The 18,527-nt window shown below is 43.1% G+C and overlaps 2 protein-coding genes across 15 annotated transcripts in view; one reads left to right on the top strand and one right to left on the bottom strand.

The window, feature by feature from the left end:
* Positions 1-6,578, top strand: part of BPTF (bromodomain PHD finger transcription factor) — a 56,686-nt gene extending 50,108 nt beyond the window's left edge. For 13 of the 14 annotated variants that reach the window (XM_080375403.1, XM_080375400.1, XM_080375402.1 and 10 more), the window contains 4 exons: positions 783-975; positions 1,510-1,594; positions 3,438-3,624; positions 5,671-6,578. In XM_080375403.1, coding sequence (XP_080231529.1) covers positions 783-975; positions 1,510-1,594; positions 3,438-3,624; positions 5,671-5,707 — 502 coding nt within the window. In that variant the 3' untranslated portion in view covers positions 5,708-6,578. Of the gene's footprint in view, positions 1-782; positions 976-1,509; positions 1,595-3,437; positions 3,625-4,919 lie in introns of all 14 variants that reach the window. The other variant, XM_080375397.1, reaches the window with a different exon arrangement.
* Positions 5,468-17,350, bottom strand: LOC308062622 (UPF0450 protein C17orf58 homolog). Its single transcript, XM_080384377.1, has 5 exons — positions 15,937-17,350; positions 13,408-14,034; positions 13,206-13,286; positions 11,426-11,617; positions 5,468-10,853 (listed from the first exon to the last, which is right to left on the bottom strand). Exons 1-5 carry the CDS (start codon positions 15,998-16,000, stop codon positions 10,666-10,668), a joined length of 1,152 nt encoding a protein of 383 aa, XP_080240503.1. The 5' UTR covers positions 16,001-17,350; the 3' UTR covers positions 5,468-10,665.
* Positions 17,351-18,527: the final 1,177 nt, after the last annotated feature.

Raw genomic sequence — 18,527 nt, 5'->3', positions numbered from 1 at the left:
TCATTCGTAATACAAATTGCTTTTCAGTAATTGTCTTCCTCTCCAAAATGTGTCTATACAGTAAATGTTTAGGAAAAGAGAAATTTTCAGGGTGGTCAAAATGTATTGGGTTTTGGTTTTGGTTGGGGTTTTTTGGTTTGTTTTTGTTTTTTCTAAACGCCTTGTACTTTAATTTGGGATTACTTCTTTTTCTGTCTTTAACAAGGGATGGTTAGACAGATTAAAAGACAAATGTAGTATTTAGCGGATTTTTTTGTGTGTGTGTGTTTTAATCTGATCTGGATAGAAAGCATAATTTTAGTATGGGGGTATACGGTTGGTATCTTTTACTGTAAGGCCTTGTCATAGAAATACCCCTTCTGTATTCAGCTACAAGACTGAAGCTTCCTTATGAAAAATGTTTGTACAGAGTGAAACAAGAGTCCTAGTTGTAGCGCAGTTTGTGCAAAATGTATCTTGAATTGTTTTGGAATACTGGTTGGGTGAGACTTCTGGCATTACACTGTTCCTTTCAACTCTAAAGCACAGGAATTATTTTTGAAATCTTGATTGCTTGAAAGTGTGTAGTATAAAATTTAGGAACTAATTTTGAAATGGTCTGTAATTTAGCCTGTTTGTAAATACAAAAGCAGTTTGAGTAGTGTAATTAGAATTTGTCATGTTACGTTTGTATTTAATCGTGCCAAGTATCTGCTTGTGTGCAGGAGATTGCAGGTTTATGTGTTTAAATGTGACCTTTGAATTAAGTAGATCAAGTCACTAACATCTTTTTGGATTTGCAGATTTTACATTGGCTGCGACCGATGTCAGAACTGGTATCATGGGCGCTGTGTTGGCATTTTACAAAGTGAGGCAGATCTCATTGATGAATATGTGTGTCCACAATGTCAGTCCACAGAAGATGCCATGACTGTGCTCAGTCCACTAACTGATAAAGATTATGAAGGTTTAAGAAGAGTGCTACGTTCCTTACAGGTGAGAATAAGGACTGCAGCAAACGGAGTGCTTTACTGTACAGCGCATATCTGGTGAGCCTTGGGGGAGGCTTTGAGTTCTCTTCTAGTACCTCTGCCTTTTCTGCTACAGCTGTGAAGAATTTTGGTAAAATAATTGTGTGGTAACAGAAATCATCAAAGGGTAATATTTTGCTTTGTCTTATATTTTGCAGACGTTATGAAAGGAAATTAATTTTAGAGTCCTTGAAAGTGAAAACAGTGGCCAGTTTCTAGGTGTGAAGTGCCAGGCACTCTCCGTAAATTCATTACTTGCTTTTCCGTGCCGCCTGTTCAGCCCGAACTTCACGTTGTTTCCTGGTTTGAAGCCCAACTACTCGGCCACTGGCACCAAGCTTTAAGCTTTCCCCACTCATAGATGAGAACTAGTTACCTAACACTGCGCTTTTCCTTAAGTTCAACTCCAACAGATAAAAGTATAATGAAAATATTTAGCTAATAAATAGTGCTAATGTAACGCAATTGTTTTGTTTTGTGTTATTTGTTTTCCTGACAGGCTCACAAAATGGCATGGCCATTCCTAGAACCGGTAGATCCCAATGATGCACCAGATTATTATGGTGTTATTAAAGAACCAATGGGTGAGTGTTTCTGAGCAACAGCGTGAGTGGGTGGATTTAGGGTTTTGAATATCAAATTAATTACCTGCTGACCATTTGCATCCAGGGATCTTAAAGATGTGTTTTGCAAAATACACAGGTTTTGCAGTGAGGCAGATGAAACAATGTGATTTCTCACTGATACATTTAGCAGGTTTATCTATATATTTAACATATCTACCTCTAGGCTGGCTCTTTAACCCTAAATACTGTCAGTCTAACATACAAAATGTGAAATTCAGTGCAGCAGTAGGATAGAATTCCTGGTTTAAAATTATTTCAAGAGGATAAATCTACCATGTTTTGCTTTGGATTTTTTCTGCCTTTGTGCATCAGTTCCTCCTACAAGTGTGGAGTATGTACTCTGTGGTTTGAGGAGGAAGTGGTGCTCATAGAGTTGTGTGACACGCAGCTTAAGGTGGAGCTTAAAATTATTTCCATCTGACTAGATAGTGTACTAGATTTTGGATTACATGTAATTTGTCTTTAAAGCTAATGAATAACAATTGATTCAAGGGGGGGGCAGGGGGGCGGAAGCGGGAAGCACTGCAGCTTTACACTGGTTTACCCTGATCTTACTAGACCTTGCCCGGTAGCTAGGAGTAAGCTCGATAAACGCTTGGAATGTGAAACGTCTTGGGAAAATCTACCTCCTGCCCGAAATGGTGTCACTAAATGTTACTCCTTTCCTTCCAGCTACTGAACCAATACCTTGGCATTTGTCTAAATGAGACCTAGTGTATCATTTGAGCCTTCCCACCTGCTCCTTAACTAGAGATAGGGAAATTAACTTCAATGTTTTGACAAAATTGTAGTATGCTGACTGAAAATAATAATTTGCTTAGGAATTGTGTCCTTTTCTGTTCCAAAGTTCAGGATTGTGCTGTTATAAAAAGGCTAAACAACTTCTATTCCATAATTGATAGGTTAAAATTTATAAGGAAGGCTCAAATAATAATCTAATTAAGCATATCAAGATTTAATGGAGTAAACAAAAGTGCGTTTAGCCCTTTCTAACTTAACTAGCAGGAAAATACACTTGTAAGTATACAATATATGTAAAACACCCTGGGTAACGCAGGCCTGTCTGCGCTTGTTTTCACACATTCTGGCACTGCTGGCGGTTCAATATCAGCACTTTTAAGGGCATTTTCCAAAGGCAGGTCGTTGTTCTTTCCAGCTAAAAGTGCCACGGTACGTTTAGACAGCTATATTTATAATCGGCAGTTCTCGTTCCTCTTTTTAATTTACATTTGCATTAAAATAGGACAGTTACTGCTTACTTCACCATTCTGGTCTCATCAATGTGTCTAAGACATCAGTAAGAATGAGAGCACTAGCGTTTTGTATGATCCTGCACTTGAAATCTTTCATCTGTGCCATGTGGCAATGTGCATATGCCCTTGAAAATTGATAATTCATTCAAAGCAAGTCATGAATTCAAATAAAAAATAATCGGAAGGTTTATACTCTTGGTCTCAGTGAGACCTGTAAAGAAAATAAAGTACAAGTAACTGAATCCAGATTGTCCGACTTGCACCCCACCCACCCACCCCCAATTTCTTCTGAAAAAACAAATAGCTTCCTGCAAAAGACCCAAGTTTTCCAAGGTCGTTTTGATACTTACATTTTAATGTAGCTGTACACAACGTATTAATGCGTAAGTGTTTGTTCTGAAGGAGCCCTACTGGTGTCACTGTGTCACAGGCAGCATTCCTGGAAAAGCAGCTAACCCAGACAGGCTTTGTTTCCCGTAACCTCGACAACGTGAACTTCTGTTGGGGACGAAAATGTCTCATTGTAATGATCTCTGGTTTCTTTAAAGACCTTGCCACCATGGAGGAAAGAATACTGAAACGTTACTACAAAAAGGTCACGGAGTTTGTGGCAGACATGACCAAAATTTTTGATAACTGTCGTTACTACAATCCGAGTGACTCCCCTTTTTACCAATGTGCAGAAGTTCTTGAATCGTTCTTTGTACAGAAACTAAAAGGATTTAAGGCAAGCAGGTAAGCTACAGTGTTCCTAATCGTAGATGTTCTGTTGTCCCCTAAAATCTTCTTAATGCTTTTATAAGCTTACCTTGCATTCGTGGATTTGCCTCTGTGCATTTCTCCAGACAACTGCTTTTCTTTTAAAGGGAAAAAAAAAATAGTAATCTGTTCTATAATAGCCAGCTGTCATTTTCTGTCAAAATTAAGGCTGAAATACGATTTTGTGGCGGTTACTTTGTAGTATTTCTTCCAAATGAGTTGTTAACGTGCAAATTTGGGCAGCGGCATCATAAATGTAGAAAATTTGAATGGCACTTTTAAGTCATCGCTGCAGAAAACTTAGTGAGAATCATTTCTGATGAGGACAAATACTGTGTTCTGAGTTACAATAATGTTCTACTGTGCAGTAAATACTTCTCATGCTAAAAAGAGACAATCCTTCTGTGAAGCTTATAGTCCAATGAAAAATGAAAATAGTTTTGGTTTTACTAATTCATCTTTTTGTAACTGTCCATATTTGAACCAGAGAGAATAAGGGTTAAAGTAGGGTGTGGAAAACTAAATACAATTCAGAATTCACTATTTAAAATGAAACTGTCCTTTTTTAAATGTTTTTCTGTGGAAGGATCAGTGTAGAGTATTTCCCTAACACAGACATTCCTGAAAAAGAACGTGCAGCTCTACTACAAACTCTTCCGTTGCTTGCCTGTTCATTCTAGTGGCACGTACATGGGAGTTGTACGGCACCAGTCAAATTATAAATGTATTTAGTACAGCTGTTGCTAAAGCCAGCTTACTCAAAACACGGAGGGAGTATGCGGATTTCTCCTGCATGGCTGCTGTATGCCAACATGAGCCAGCTGTAACGGAGTTACGAATGTTGGGCGCCTTCCAGCATTACTCAGAAATTGTCTGTGTGTAGTAGTTAACTCTGTCCATCCGACTGTAACAGTCACAACTGTAACTGACTGCTTGCCCAGGATAATAATGCGGGATTACACCCCCGTGTAATTAACTAAATGGAAAGCTTTGCTTTACATCCATTGTTGGGGAAGCTGTCTGAGTTTCCATATGCAACAGGAGTGGGACTGATAGGAAGGGATGAGAGCCGATGGATTAGTCCAGCATTTTTCTTTCCAGTTTAATACCATATTCATGATTTTTGTCAGGTAGTTTTCAGCTCATGTTTCTGTCATCTTGCTTTAGCTGGTTATCCAGCATTCACTGTGCTTGTACACTTAATTTCATTGCTGCATCTTATTTGTTACTGTTTTTCATTTATACCATCCATGTTCTTTCTTTTCTTGCAGATTGTGATATCTTTAGTCTGAACTTTTTAACTGGAATCAGAACTGGATGTTGGGGTCACTTTCTTTTATTGTACAATGCGATGACATTAAACTGCCCTAAAAATCCAGACCATTTGTCTAAAAAGTAAATGTTGTTGGGTTTTTTGTTTTTGCTACCAGCACAGTCGTACTGGTAAACTTAACCGTATTAACAGAAAAAATTGTCCCATTCCTCGAATACTGTATTGAGAAAAATGAAAAATTCATCTCGGAAACCATGTATTTTATTGTTTTATTTTCAGTCACTAATAAAACTGTGAATGTCAAAGAGTTTTGCTGAACTCTGATTAGCAAAAATGTGATTTTTAACATGCCTGTTCAGTTTTTTCTATTAAGTTAACCCAAAGACTTCTTGAATAAATTTAAGCAAAGTATACCTTATTATAAATATTCACAATTAAAAATGTCTTTCTGCTTTCCTTTTGATGGACTACTATTATGTAAATACAAGAGTAAAACTGATTGCAGGCATTTTGGAATATATCAGTGACACACTGCATTTTTACGAGTACTGAAATATTTGTTCAGGAGAAAATGTGCATGAAAGCCAGGATTTTTTAAGTATTCCTTTTTCTGAAGGGGAAAAAAAAAAAAAAGGAAGCGACATGGTGGTAATTCCCTCCTTGTGATTTACCCTTGGCAACACCTTGCAGCAACTGTGTTCTCCAAAATGAAGGGTGCTTAATTCTTCGCTTTCTTCTGTATTCTGCAGGTCCCATAACAACAAACTGCAGTCTACAGCTTCTTAGAGTTCAGCGTGTTAACCTAACACACGAGCAAGAATCTGGTTGTCTGAAAATTTTTAATTAAGAAGCCAGATGTTTTTAGTCAGGTTATCCTGACAAGACTTGATGTAAACTGCGTTTTTATTGGTCACAACAGTCAAATTATATTCTTGGCTTATTTTGTCCAAAGGACAAAGAAATAAAAATCAGCAGCACCACTTTCTTGTCAAGATCAAATTGTTGTACTATTGTGGCAGAAGCAGGAAAAATTTGTTTTGTTGAAGGAAAGAGAGAAAGAGAGCAAGAAAAAAGATACAGTAAATGGGGTCACGTTTAACTCCATGGAAATGCCACGTCTGTTCTTCAGTGAAGAAGCTGGTTTAAAGTCCACACAGAAAACTTTGACTGTATTTATTTATTGTTGCAAAAAAGACGCTTTTTTATTGCTGCCCTCATTTGTCAGCTAATTATTTTTTCTTATAAAATCCAGCCCCGGTTACATGTAATCCATTCTGTATCTTAACATGATTCCTGTAGGTAAAAGTACAAGAAGACCTCTAGATGTCTTTTCTTTCTATGAAAGGAGCTGCTATGTACACATGTGCACACACAGAGAACTGGGAATCAACAATGAGTTTATCATTCATGGTAGATAAAACCAATTAAGCTTGCATAAAAGTTGGGCTAAGCAGTCATGGACTACAGACTCTGTTGCCTTGAATATAACAGTACAATTTGTCATTTACTCTGCACCAGACTGAAATGAGTAAAATCTATTTGAAGGTATCTTGTTTGTAAACATTTGTCAGATTCTAATTTTTTTCTTTTGTATTAAAATTCAAAATATGGATGTATATGAAACAAAATAAATGGAGATAATTGTTCTCCCCACAGATGTAGGTGTCTTTTGAGTGTGCGCTGATATGTTTGTAACACTTGGGGAATCTGTTCAGGAGTACAGATACTACAGGTAGTAGGGGAGGGAAGCGGCCAGGCAGATCGGACTTTATTTTGCTCCGAAGGTGGCGTTTACTACGTTTCATTCCTGAGCAGCTGTTGGCCCTTCATGAGATTTCTGCAGCGGTGCCAAAATGACTATAACAGATCAGGTGGTAGGAAGTATTTTGTGAAATGTCACTGCCCACCGCTGAGTTAAGTGATATTTTGCCAAGTACTCTGGGAATGTAGAGCACCGACTGTAATGGTATCGTGGAGAGGCGTCCTGGGCCGCTCCATTGTTCCTGTGCAAGCGGTGCTACTGTGAGGGACAAGTGGAAGTCGCCAAGGGGCTGCAGGTGGCAGATGCCATTGCTTTTTCTTTCCACTGTCACTTTGGCGTTGCGTATGTAGATGACTTGCTCCTTTGACCTGGCCGTAGTTAAATCCGCCCTGGTTCGTGTGCGGCTCTTGGAGCGTTTGACTGGCTTTTGCACTAACTCAGTTACCTTCTGTTCTGCAGTGCTCTGGGATGTCCCTGGTTTATGAACAAGCTCCTTTCGGGTTTAACCTCACACCTTGCTATGCAAGAACCTCTTCTGGTATTTTTCTTACAAAGATGTTGCTACTGACCACACTTTCTTACACTTACAGGCTCAGGTGTACAAGTTCTGCTGGGGTAATTTTCTCTAATAAAAACCCGTGGGGTTTTTGTACGTACCGATGTTGTCATTTAACCTATATGTGGAAATTAAAAAATAATTGTTCAATGTGAAAACAATAATCCTTTTATGCTTCTCAAAGTTAAAGAAGAGTTAGTTGCATTTAGGTTTTGTTGTCTTTTGACGTTTTAAAAAAATGCTGCATATTGTATGCATTGTGTTTTTAATGCAACAAGGAAAAAAAATCTCAACTTTTAACAGCGTTTTAACATATCCTGCATCTCATCCAAAATTCACAGTATTTCTGTACTATTTATTCATATATAAATATATATGACATGATTTAAAATTTTCCTACCTGTAGGCAATAGATTGCTATGTTTTTAACAAATTGTGGCAAACTGAAGAGTACTTTTTTGTACCTTATAGGACACGTCATCCTGGACAAATAAAGTAATGTGTTTGACATGGATTTGGTGGTGTTTCTAATGAAACATTCGATAACATTACCGTATGTAGGTCTGGGCTTTGCCAGATGATACATGAACTGCCAGTCAATCAGGCTGATGAGAGAATTAATTCGTACGTACGATTTCATTGTGCCAAGAGCCTTTCTTAGCATTTTCAATTGCTGTTGAGTAGGCTGAGGTACTTTTCTCAATTCATTAGTGGTGATCTTCTATAGTTAAGTGGTGTTACTGAAAATACATCACTCATAATTAATATTCACCTTCCTTAAAGTCCTGGTAAGGTCGTAAGCTTTGTGATCTCTGTTCAGTCATCCTCCTGTTGGTATTTTTATAAATTATTGCAACATTTGTTTCAAAGTGGTCATACATTGTAACACAGATTTTGATAATGTGAGCTATTGCAGCTTGATTTTCTTTTTGTCTCATCAAAATAGAAGCCATTTTCCTTGGTCTAGATTTAGTTTGTGCAACAGTTACAATGGAGACTTAAAGTCGAATAAAAAGTCGGGCTTACCCAAAAACTTGAGAGTAAAGCCCTGGAAAGGCAGGAAGACAACAGTGTTCCCGTACATCTGGATTTCTATATATTGGCTGCAGAATTTTCATGCTTACGCTGCTGGGGAAAACAGTTATTACTGTGGGGGTATCAAAATTACCGTGGCAGCTATTGTTGAAGCGCCGCTGCTTTTCAGTGTGGTTAATGCTGTGGGGGTTTGTAATAGCGAGTGCGAGACACTGGACATCCACTTGATCTAGGGAATATTTTTTTTTATTCGGTATGTTAGCGTGGAGTAAGGCTGGTAAGAACAGGCGTTCCCCTCGTGCTCCAGCTGTGTTTCAGCTGGGCTGTGAAATCCAGTGGCTTGCTGCTCACCTGTTGTGATGGTATTTTAAGGAGTGAGCTTCCAAGCAAGAAGGGAAAGGTAAGGGGGTTTGTCACACAAAAGGAGAACGCAGAATAAACTGCCGTTCAGGCTGGCTTCTGCGGCGGTAGCTGTGCAGATGATGTGTGTGTGATTGGCATTTTACTCAGGCTTTGGCTGTCATTAGCGCTGGTGTGCTACTGTTTACCTCTTCCCAGAGACAATCAAAATGGGATCCGGCTGTGGATGTTATTTCTGTACCCACGCTTGGCCAGGTTTAGGGTGATAATAATGTCTTGGGGGTGGGGAAGGGGGCTTAATTGCTCCTCTGGGCCAGTGGGTGACTGTAGGACTTGCTGGTTAGTCCATGGAGTTCAGTTGAAAACGGAGACAAAGAAACTTGAGATGCGCGTGGAACCCTCTCTCCTTCCTTCTCCTGTCCCTCCCAGTCCACTCCAGTGCTTTGATTCACTGCCAGGAGCCATGGTTCTGCCAAATCCAAAGCCCCCTCAAAGTCTCTCAGCAAAATTCCATTTCTATATGCTCCGCTCCATGCAAAATCTTTCACGTTACAAACGTGAGTGAGTATATATTTTAGATAGACACAAGGTACAAGTAAATTTCTGTCCTATAGTAACAGCTCTTTGGACCCCAAAATACGATGTTTGCTTTTGGTAGTTGGCCCCTATTCCATATCAAGAAATACTTCACACATTGTGACTTACGCCCGTCCACTACTCTGTAGCTTTTCAATAATGCTAAATCAAGCTGCAGATGTTTACAACAGGTAGAATTGTGTTAGAACTACCTTTGCTTCAAACCCGAAAATGCTCACATAAGCCGCTGCTTCCTGTTCCAGGTCACGTCACGTATATCAGTGTGTGTATTTTTTTTGAAGCTAGACTGCATTTTCCCATTTTTTAATCTAAATATCTATCTTTAAATCCCCAGCAGACATGTCAGACAAGGATATGCCTTTGTTTATTATCATTACATAAGGTTTTTGGATCTTCCAGGACCCAGGAGACTGTGAACTCAGAACCCCATGAACATTTTTATCAGTTTCTTTTAAAGATTTATGATTTGTGAATACTGACTCTTGGAACAGCAAACATTTAAGATCCCCTTTGCAGCAGTTTCATAGGTTCTTACATCCCACCACGTTAAAGGTATTAAAAGATGGTGTCTTTGATTCGAAAAGTAACTTTACTGATGTGCAAATACAAACTTCCTGATATTTCTCATGGGAAAATGACACCGGGTACGCGGTGCTAGGACTGAAATTTTAAGGCACTGACAGTGTAACCAGGCACACACAACGTGCGTGCAGTTGCGGGCTTGTTTTGCATTCCTTGGCATGAACTTATTTGTAAGCCTAATTGGGCATTTGCGTTGTGCAGTTACTGATTTGCTTTCAGTTTGCGCATTCATATACTCAAATAATTACATTGCTATTTTGTTTGCTTCGTGTGAAAATCCAGCTCTGATTGAAGCACAATGTAATTTTTAAAAGTAGTATGGACATGTTTGAGGATACCGAAACAATACACATGATCCTTAATTTTGCTGGTTTTTTTTTTTTTTTGATCAAATGCATGTCATGCTTTAGGCAGAACTGTGTGAAAACACAGTGGAGATCTATAGGTATCACGCCGGTATCGTTAACGTCTATTCAGGGTTTGAAAGTGCAGTTACTTCTATACCTAGAAAAACACCTCCAGAATTTTACTTTACAATTCCTACAGGTTATTAGAGGTGCATTACAGCAGGGGAGGCAATAATAACCTGTGGCTCTGGAAACAGCTGGAGCAAATTCGTGACCAGTTCACACTCCCCGCACTGCCTTCTGTGCTTAACTTTGCAATATAGAGGTACCTAGTCGGGACATCTGGGTAGTGTTTGCTAAAGCTCAAAAGCGAGTGTCCTACCTCTCACCCAGTTGCAGACTTGAGGAGAACTGCCTCCCGCTGCTGCTAATAAACCGTGGCCGGGTTTCTTGTGGTAGGGGAATTCTGCTGCTGCCTGTGTCCTGGAGGGAGGTTGCTGGCGCCTTATCTGCAGTTAGCGTGAGCCGCCTGCACTTTGCGATTCCTCTTCCTGTTGAATCTCTTCACGTAGCTGCTGCTGCTTCTAAGCAAACCGTCCCCTGGCCTCAGGCGCCCGCGCAGAGACTGCAGCAGGTTTGCAGGGATCTGTCGTCTCTTGTGGTAGATTCGACCCATCACGATGTATCTACTGCCTGCAAAACAAACGAGACTTCCATGCTGTGAAGAAAGCACAAAATTACTCACTGTACTTGCTGGGAGGGCAGCAGCTTTATGAGGAGGGGTGAAGTTGTACCCTGCAGGAACGCATCCTGAACGTGTGGCTCGGTGCAGCAGCACCCTGAGCTTCAGTGGGACATGTGGGGTGTGCTTGCACTGAAATAATGGTTTACTGCCTAGCATTGCAAGGAGGTTTCTGAGGGAAACACGGGGATCTGATAAAGTGGCGTTCAGAAGGAAAACTGGACTACTTACAAAGGCATCAGCTTAAGCTCCTGCTTAATATTTTAGCAGTCCTGAGAACTCTTGCAACTGTTTTGTAACCAGAAAAAGTTAAGGACTATATTGCTACTTGACCTCTTCACACAATTCTCTTCTAAAAGTTTAGAGAAACTAGGAGGGAAAAGCCCTCCAGCTTAAGAGTAAATACATGGGTTTATTTTTATTTTTTCACAACATTCCTGGATAAGCCTATTAAACTAGGGCAGACTAAAATTGCACTGCACCCAAAAGGAATAATGGAATGGATTTAGCTGGAATTACTTACCAAGTTTAAAATCTGGACACGGTTTACTGCAGTTTAAAGTATCCACAACTAGAATGTGAACTCGAAAGAAGAAGGCATCAGGAGTAATATACAGGCGACTCATCTTGTATAATCCATCGCTGTTTACCAAAAGCGTAATCAAGTGGACTCCATTCCCCAGTCTTTCCATGTTATAAACAATTCCGTTCACTGCTGATTTAAAAGAGGGGGTGGGGGGGAAACCCAAGCATCAGATTACATACCTTGGTGGCAACTCAAGGTATATGTGAAGGCTCTTATTTAAAATACTGTAAAGTAAGCATCAGCAGAAATTCATTGGCTCAGTAGCAGGCAGTCTTGAAAGCAGGAGTTGCTTCAAATAATCAGATTTGTTGAGGTCATCACCTTAGTCTTTGCTGAGTTACTAACCTTGTGTTTTACAGGTCTGAGATGTTTCTTAGTGAAGTTTATCAAATGTTTCAAAAGTGATGGTTTTAGTAGTTTTCCATCCTGATACGTAAAAAAGTGGGCATATTTACTTAAAGTAAAATTTTCCAGTTTAAAACTTGACGATAAAGTACAGAGCTAACCTGCTAATGAAACGCTTTGGCTTTTGAAAGAAAAGACCCTTGTCATGCCAAGAGGCAAGGGCACTGAGTGGGCCTTGCTTTACATGCAGCCACTTCGTGCTCTCCACCCAGTTTCTGGTTTTGGCAAGCGCTGAGCTGACTACGGGAGCCAGAAAACAACAGATATGTGGGGCAGGTAAGGCAAAGAGGACTTCTGTACACCTGCCACGTGGAGTGAGAATTTTGATTTAGTCATTTATTCTGTAATCTGCAAAGAAACGAAAAGCACTCCCCGACAGCTGCAGTGGAACCTCGGCTGGTCTGTTGCTCAGACTGTCTTTTTCCTACCTGCCTTTTTCAATTTAAGAGATGAATGAGACCACTACTTGTTAAAGGCTAAAATATAGAAAGGTCGAGTTGCTATAAGGCCTATGTTTGACAGGAATGCATGAGAGTGGTTAAAAAATAAAAGAATATAGCATCTGTAGAAAGCACTTCCTGACTTTGCCATTTAGAGAAAACAGATGTCTTGTAACGTGTTTATATTCTACAAATGGAAACATCTGTTACCACTAGGCATGTATTTTGCTTATCTCTTAAAATACTGTGAGAAAAAGTTGGTATCTACTTCACAACTTCTTAAGCGCAAGGCAAGAATTCAGTCAGAAAATGCTTGTTCTTAAACAATACAAAACTGCCAGGCTATCTTCTACCATCTTTAGCCACATCAACTTGGACGCAAGGACTAAAGACGTTTAATCCTAAGGAACTTCAAGGAGAATTCTTTGTATGGAGGGGATCACAGTTTTATTTTTGCTTGGTTCACCATTTTATTTTCATTTGAAATGTCAGCCCCCAAAATCACAGACTTGCTATAAATAGTAAGAGGTAAGTACACAGCTACAATGTTTAATGTTAGAGTTTCTAAAACAGTTGGTCTTTTCAGTTCTGTTGACCAGTAGCAAGAATTCTCTCGTCCTCCAAGCAGTGGAAAGCAGAGGAAACGGAAAAAAGAGCAATACTAGCCCAAGGCAGGGAAAGGGTAACGTGAGGCTTGGTACCGTTTGTTGCCGTACATTTATAAAGAGCTGTGATAGGTCCTTTTAGTGTCCTTAGTAATTATTTAACATACCTGGTGAGCAGTATCTTAAAAGCAGAAGTGAAACGCTGGTAGCGGATGAACAAAGAACGGCGATGCTTTGTCTGTGGGGTGCACCAAGGACACAACTTACCAAATTCGCTGGCACAGAAGGCCTCCGCTTCGTCTCGCTCTTTCCTGCACTCGGTCAGACACGCCTTCTCCTTATCACCATCTAGAAGAGGCACACAGAGTGAGGGGCGGCAGCTGACCCCTTCGGGATCTCTCATCCAAATTGTGCCACCCCACCTTTGGAAAGCTCACCATATCCTTTGCCAGAGCGGCTGCCCCCTTACCTTTCTTCAGCGCGGTGGAGTAGTACGGCAAGTTGGATGACTGGCGGTTGGTGACCCAGGAGGGTTTGGTGATCTTTCTGAAGGGATCAGTGTGTTTATAGGGGATTATCTTGCCCGGTCGGTTGAAGTGATCCAGTGTGTTTGGATCATCTGACTCCACTGCGCCAGAGTCTGGAAAAGGACGAGCCTCCACTAAGGATGTCATCTTTTGGTAGGGGGATGCTGCCTGGTGGAGGTGGGCCGACACGCTGTTGGCAGCCTTGGCCAGCCGCCTGTCCGTGTGCTTTCTGTTGGTGTGGTTGAAATCAAAGGAGGCAGGAGAAGGCCCCTCGGTCGGGCTCTCCAGAGGCAGGGCCCCTCCATACTGCAAGGGGTGTTTCCTCAACCCCGTGCTGTTTTCTAGAGAAGGCTTGGTGCGTTTCTTTTTGTCTGAAGAGAGGGAGAGAATCTCCGGGAGCTGTGGCCGCCGCAGGTCGGTGGGAGGCAGAAGCCAGTGTTCTGTGTGATTCCCTCTGGCGCGGCCGGTGCCCCAGGCTGGCGGTTTGACTTGGCCAGATGCAGCATCTGCTGAACTGTAAGCATGTTTGCCACGAATCTGACTGGGTTTCTCGATATAGGGCAGGGATCCTACGTGCACAAGAAAAGGAGAGAGTGAATTAGCACTGTAATTTTTTTATTCTGTGTGCTTCTGAATGGGCAGTGCCTGGCAGATTCGAGGTTCTGGTCTGTAAGTGAGGCCATCAACAATAAGACATAACTGATAAATAGTTCAGCTGATGAAATACGGTAGAGCTCCTCATTCTTCTGTACTCAGGCATGGAAGGCCCAGTGCAGAGAAGGCAGCTGTGTGAGCAAAACACAGGAGATTTGCATTTTTACTTTATTATTGTTGCAAATTAAAAACATGATTTATAAACAAACCCTTTTCTCAAAAGCCTGAGTCTCCAGGGAGCATCTGAGGAAACAAGGTTCACATTGCCATTTGGGATGCTTGTTTAAAAGACCATGACAACAGAACTATTTGGTTTTCCCATCCATGGGATGCCTTATTGACAATGTCATCTGGACCCTTCAGTGGCTTTGGGCTTTGAACGCTACTGAAAAGGTCTTTATCCACAGTTCTGGATCTCTGATTTTTGCACGAGAGCTGTATAGTAGCAGTACCATGGTAGCTAGGCTATTGCTGCTGAGGAACAGTTATTTTGAGGCTTTTCTTAAGTTGAGAGGACAAGGGTTGAGAAGGGGAGGAAACGTCTGGGAATCTAATGAAAAAAGGAAAGGCTTAATGCCACTGTTCACACAAGCTGGACAGTCACCTAGGCCTTCATTTATACCTTCACCTCAATCACTTTGACCTCACAAAGCAAAACGACCTTCTGTTTAGCCTGGGAAGAAAGAGATTTCCTCTTGCACTTCACTTTCCTTGCACTTTAGTCCTTCACTGCATGCCTTTAGTTAGCCAGCACAGTTTAAAAACAGTTCACCCACACACAGCCGCTGCCTGGGTGTTCGCTGTCTGTGGTTAGCATCATGTAGGAGGCTGATCCTAACTCCTTATGTGAAAAGAGATATTCGACATACATAGATCAACAATGTCCTGGTTTATCTTCTGTAACTGACTCAACTGCTGACCTTGCCACTTCTCCCCCTTTTCTCTCACCAGCTGCTGTCATGGGAAAGATTCCCTGATATTTGGACTGGCCACACGTAAAGTCAAAAGAATGTCCATGAAGAACAGGGTGGAAGAAGTCCAAGCTCAAGAAATCAATAGGCAAGGGTGTTTTGGAGATGGTTCAATAGGAAGCTCTCAACTCCGAACAGGTGTTTGGGACTTGGTTTTATAAGTACACTTTCCTACCAGTTTATCATGCCTTCTCAGTCATGGATTGTAACAAGAAATAGTTCATTTTTCTCTACTCAATCTGTTCAGGACCTTAAGGCTCATTCTCCTACACCAACATATTCCTGTCTAGCTCTTAATACAACCGCAACATGATCAGCTCCTTCCCAATGGAATAGAAGTATATCTTATTTCTGCTCCATCAATGAGGTACTAAAAAATAAGCCAACCAAAACTGTTCAGGACAGCTTGCTGCAGGCACACATGACAGCACAGGGCATGCCGAAATAAATTAGGAATCTGGAGTTTACAGGTGAGGGGAAGGAGACTAAAAGGGAAAGGTCACACACAAATAATAATACAAAAGTTTCAGATGCAGAAGCAAGTCAAACTTCAACTGCTAAATGATGGCTAGGAGGACTCACGGCACCAGCTAGCTGCCTGCTTTTGGCAGGTGCTCTTAATTCTTTCAAATGCTGACAAATCCAGTAGCCCAATTTACATTCCCATCCCGCAAACATGTTGAAATGTTTCTTTCTTGAGCCCTTCCTTGATTACTGCTACCGCTTGCTGAAAACACTACAGCTGAAGAGGGCTGCTCGGGCAAGAATGTGTAGCAATGTGTTTAGCCTCCCCTGATACCAAAGGCAAATAAGCCCCAGCCCCGCTTTGAATGTTAACAGACTTACCGGCCACTGAGCTGGAAGATGATCTAATGACAAAGCAGAGAAGCCAGAACACTTTGGTTGTCATTTTGCAGTAAAGTTTTTCCAGACTCAAAATGAACTGGAGTCTTTTATGCCCTTCCCCCGATTCATGCTAATGAGAGGCAGCCTTAGGGGAAACGGGAATCACTCACTGGACAACCCACTGGAGCAAGACCAAGCTGCTGCCTTCCCCACTAGCCTCACTACCCCTCCGAGGAGGAATGCATACGGACACCCCCCTTCCCATACACGCACCAGCCCATGCCGCCTGCAGTCAGTCACCTGCGTTTCTGTGAATAACATCTATGTTTTTAGCAACAGGTTTTTATTCTGGGGGAGGGTCTTGCTTCCTACGACATTTTGTAGAGAAAATCATCCAGAACAAATAACGGATTTACTGGATATGGAGAACTACGTTATAAAGTGCAACTGAGATGCTGGAACAGGCAGCACACCTGCACTTCAGTGTCTGTAAGGGACGTGCATTACAATGAACCATACTGAGGTATTTCTGGCTACCTCCAGTTACACAGCTGGCAATCTCCTTTTATAGTTTAAGGAACCAGTTTCAGTGATCCTTTTCAGACTGAAAAAAATACAGTAGTTACTGTTCAGTCCAAGGAAAAGCTCTGCTGACCCCAAATATAGATTTATTTTTAAAACTGTATTTGCTAACATGATCTCTACAAATTTTCACACACCAAGCCAACCCTGATTTGGATTACTGAAATAAGTAGGCTTATTTCTACATTTCCAGTTGAAATGGGTGACCTTATTGCTAGACAGGATTGCTATTGTGACAGTTTATCTTACTAGCTGCTACTGGGTGTGGTGAAAAATTAGCAAACTCATTCATGCCTTTAAGCTGCGACAAACAACTTAAAAACCCCATAAAAGCACTCTACCCCAGCTCCTGAAACCCAGTTCCTGACAGAAAATCTACCCATCAGTAATGCCTGTGTTGTGTGGCCCAGAAATTGCCTAGTTTGTTTTGTACTGCCTTAATTAAGCAGTTTAATAGAATTCTTAAATGTTCAGAGCTTTATCTCGGGCAGCTATGGGTGAAGATACAGAGTATTAGCCAAACAGCACGCAAAACAAACAAACTTTTTAACACGCCTGTTACTCAGTGTTACGTTTCTACTGCAGCATTTATTAATCCTTATTTTCCTCTGTTATTGAAACATTTTCATTCCAAAAGTATCCCAAGATAGCTATTATGGAAATAGGAATTTAAACAAAAGACGAGGGAGAGATCGTATGTTCCTCCTGTAGCTCATCTCCCGCTCAACCAGCAGGTGTACCTGCAGCAAGCCAGCGTGGGGAGTGGGGAAGGCTGTGCTGGGGGGGGCGGGGGGGATGGAGAGAGCGATGGGGGGAAAGATGGAGGGATGGAGGGATGGAGGGAAGGATGGAGAGAGGGAGGGAGGGAAGGATGGAGAGAGGGAGGGAGAGAAGGATGGGGGAAGGAGGGAGGGAGAGAGGGAAGGAGGGAGGTATGTACACTTGAGTGTCCCGCAGACCTGCCGTGTGCCAGGGAGTTTTGTTTAAATTAGCTAGTACCATAATTCAACCTATATTCACATACGACTGTGTCTATATTTGCAAGTTTCTCCAGATCTTTGGACAGGATCTTGGTTACAGGGCCCGAGCAGTGTTTGGGGTGCTCCCACCCTGCAGGCGGCGGCGCTGAGGGGCAGCGCCCCGGTACCCCAGCCCTGAGGGACCTGAGGCCGCGCTGAGGGGCAGCGCCCGCGTACCCCTGCCCTGAGGGAACCGGGGCCGCGCTGAGGGGTACGTACCCCTGCCCTGAGGGACCTGAGGCCGCGCTGAGGTACCCCAGCCCTGAGGGAACCGGGGCCGCGCTGAGGGGTACGTACCCCTGCCCTGAGGGACCTGAGGCCCCCATGTACCCCAGCCCTGAGGGAACCGGGGCCGCGCTGAGGGGTACGTACTCCTGCCCTGAGGGACCTGAGGCCGCGCTGAGGTACCCCAGCCCTGAGGGAACCGGGGCCGCGCTGAGGGGTACGTACCCCTGCCCTGAGGGACCTGAGGCCGCGCTGAGGTACCCCAGCCCTGAGGGAACCGGGGCCGCGCTGAGGGGCAGCGCCCATGTACCCCAGCCCCGAGAGAACCGGGGCCGCGCTGAGGAGTACGTACCCCAGCCCTGAGGGAACCGGCGCCGGCGGCTTCGTGCCGCCTCAGGAGAACGCGGCCGCGGCTCGCGTTCCCTTCCGCGCTTATCCCCGGGCCTCCGGGGGACCCACGGGCGGCCCCCAGACGTGATCCCGGCCCCAGCGGGGACCCGCCCGTCTGCCGCCCTCGCCCGGCTCTCTTGAGCTCCCGGCCGCCGGGCACTCACCGGGCGGCTCGCTCGGCCACCAGCCTGTGACGGAGAAGGCGCCGGCAACCTCACGCCTCGTCCTTCCGCCACCGCGGGGCCCCTGGCGGAGGCGCTCCGCTGCCGCGGGGTGCCCAGGAAGGCGGGAGGCGGCGGCGGCACCCGGCCCGGCGGTGCCGGCAGGCAGCCCGGCGGCCGCGGGGAAGGAAATTTGGGGCCGTGCCTGTGCCCT

The sequence above is a fragment of the Falco punctatus genome, assembly GCF_963210335.1.
Source record: "Falco punctatus genome assembly, chromosome: 1".
Classification (NCBI taxonomy): Eukaryota; Metazoa; Chordata; class Aves; order Falconiformes; family Falconidae; genus Falco; species Falco punctatus.
The sequence above is the reverse complement of the archived record's forward strand: the minus strand, read 5'-3'. Positions and strand labels throughout refer to the sequence as shown.

What these genes read in the sequence shown, in the direction of transcription:
- LOC308062622 (XM_080384377.1), bottom strand. Translation starts at nt 16,000, where the DNA reads ATGACAACCAAAGTGTTCTGGCTTCTCTGCTTTGTCATTAGATCATCT. An exon ending in ATCTTCCAGCTCAGTGGCCG is followed by an intron (nt 14,035 to 15,936) that starts GTAAGTCTGTTA and finishes TTGTGCACGTAG; the next exon opens with GATCCCTGCCCTATATCGAG. An exon ending in CTTCTGTGCCAGCGAATTTG is followed by an intron (nt 11,618 to 13,205) that starts GTAAGTTGTGTC and finishes CTTTTAAATCAG; the next exon opens with CAGTGAACGGAATTGTTTAT.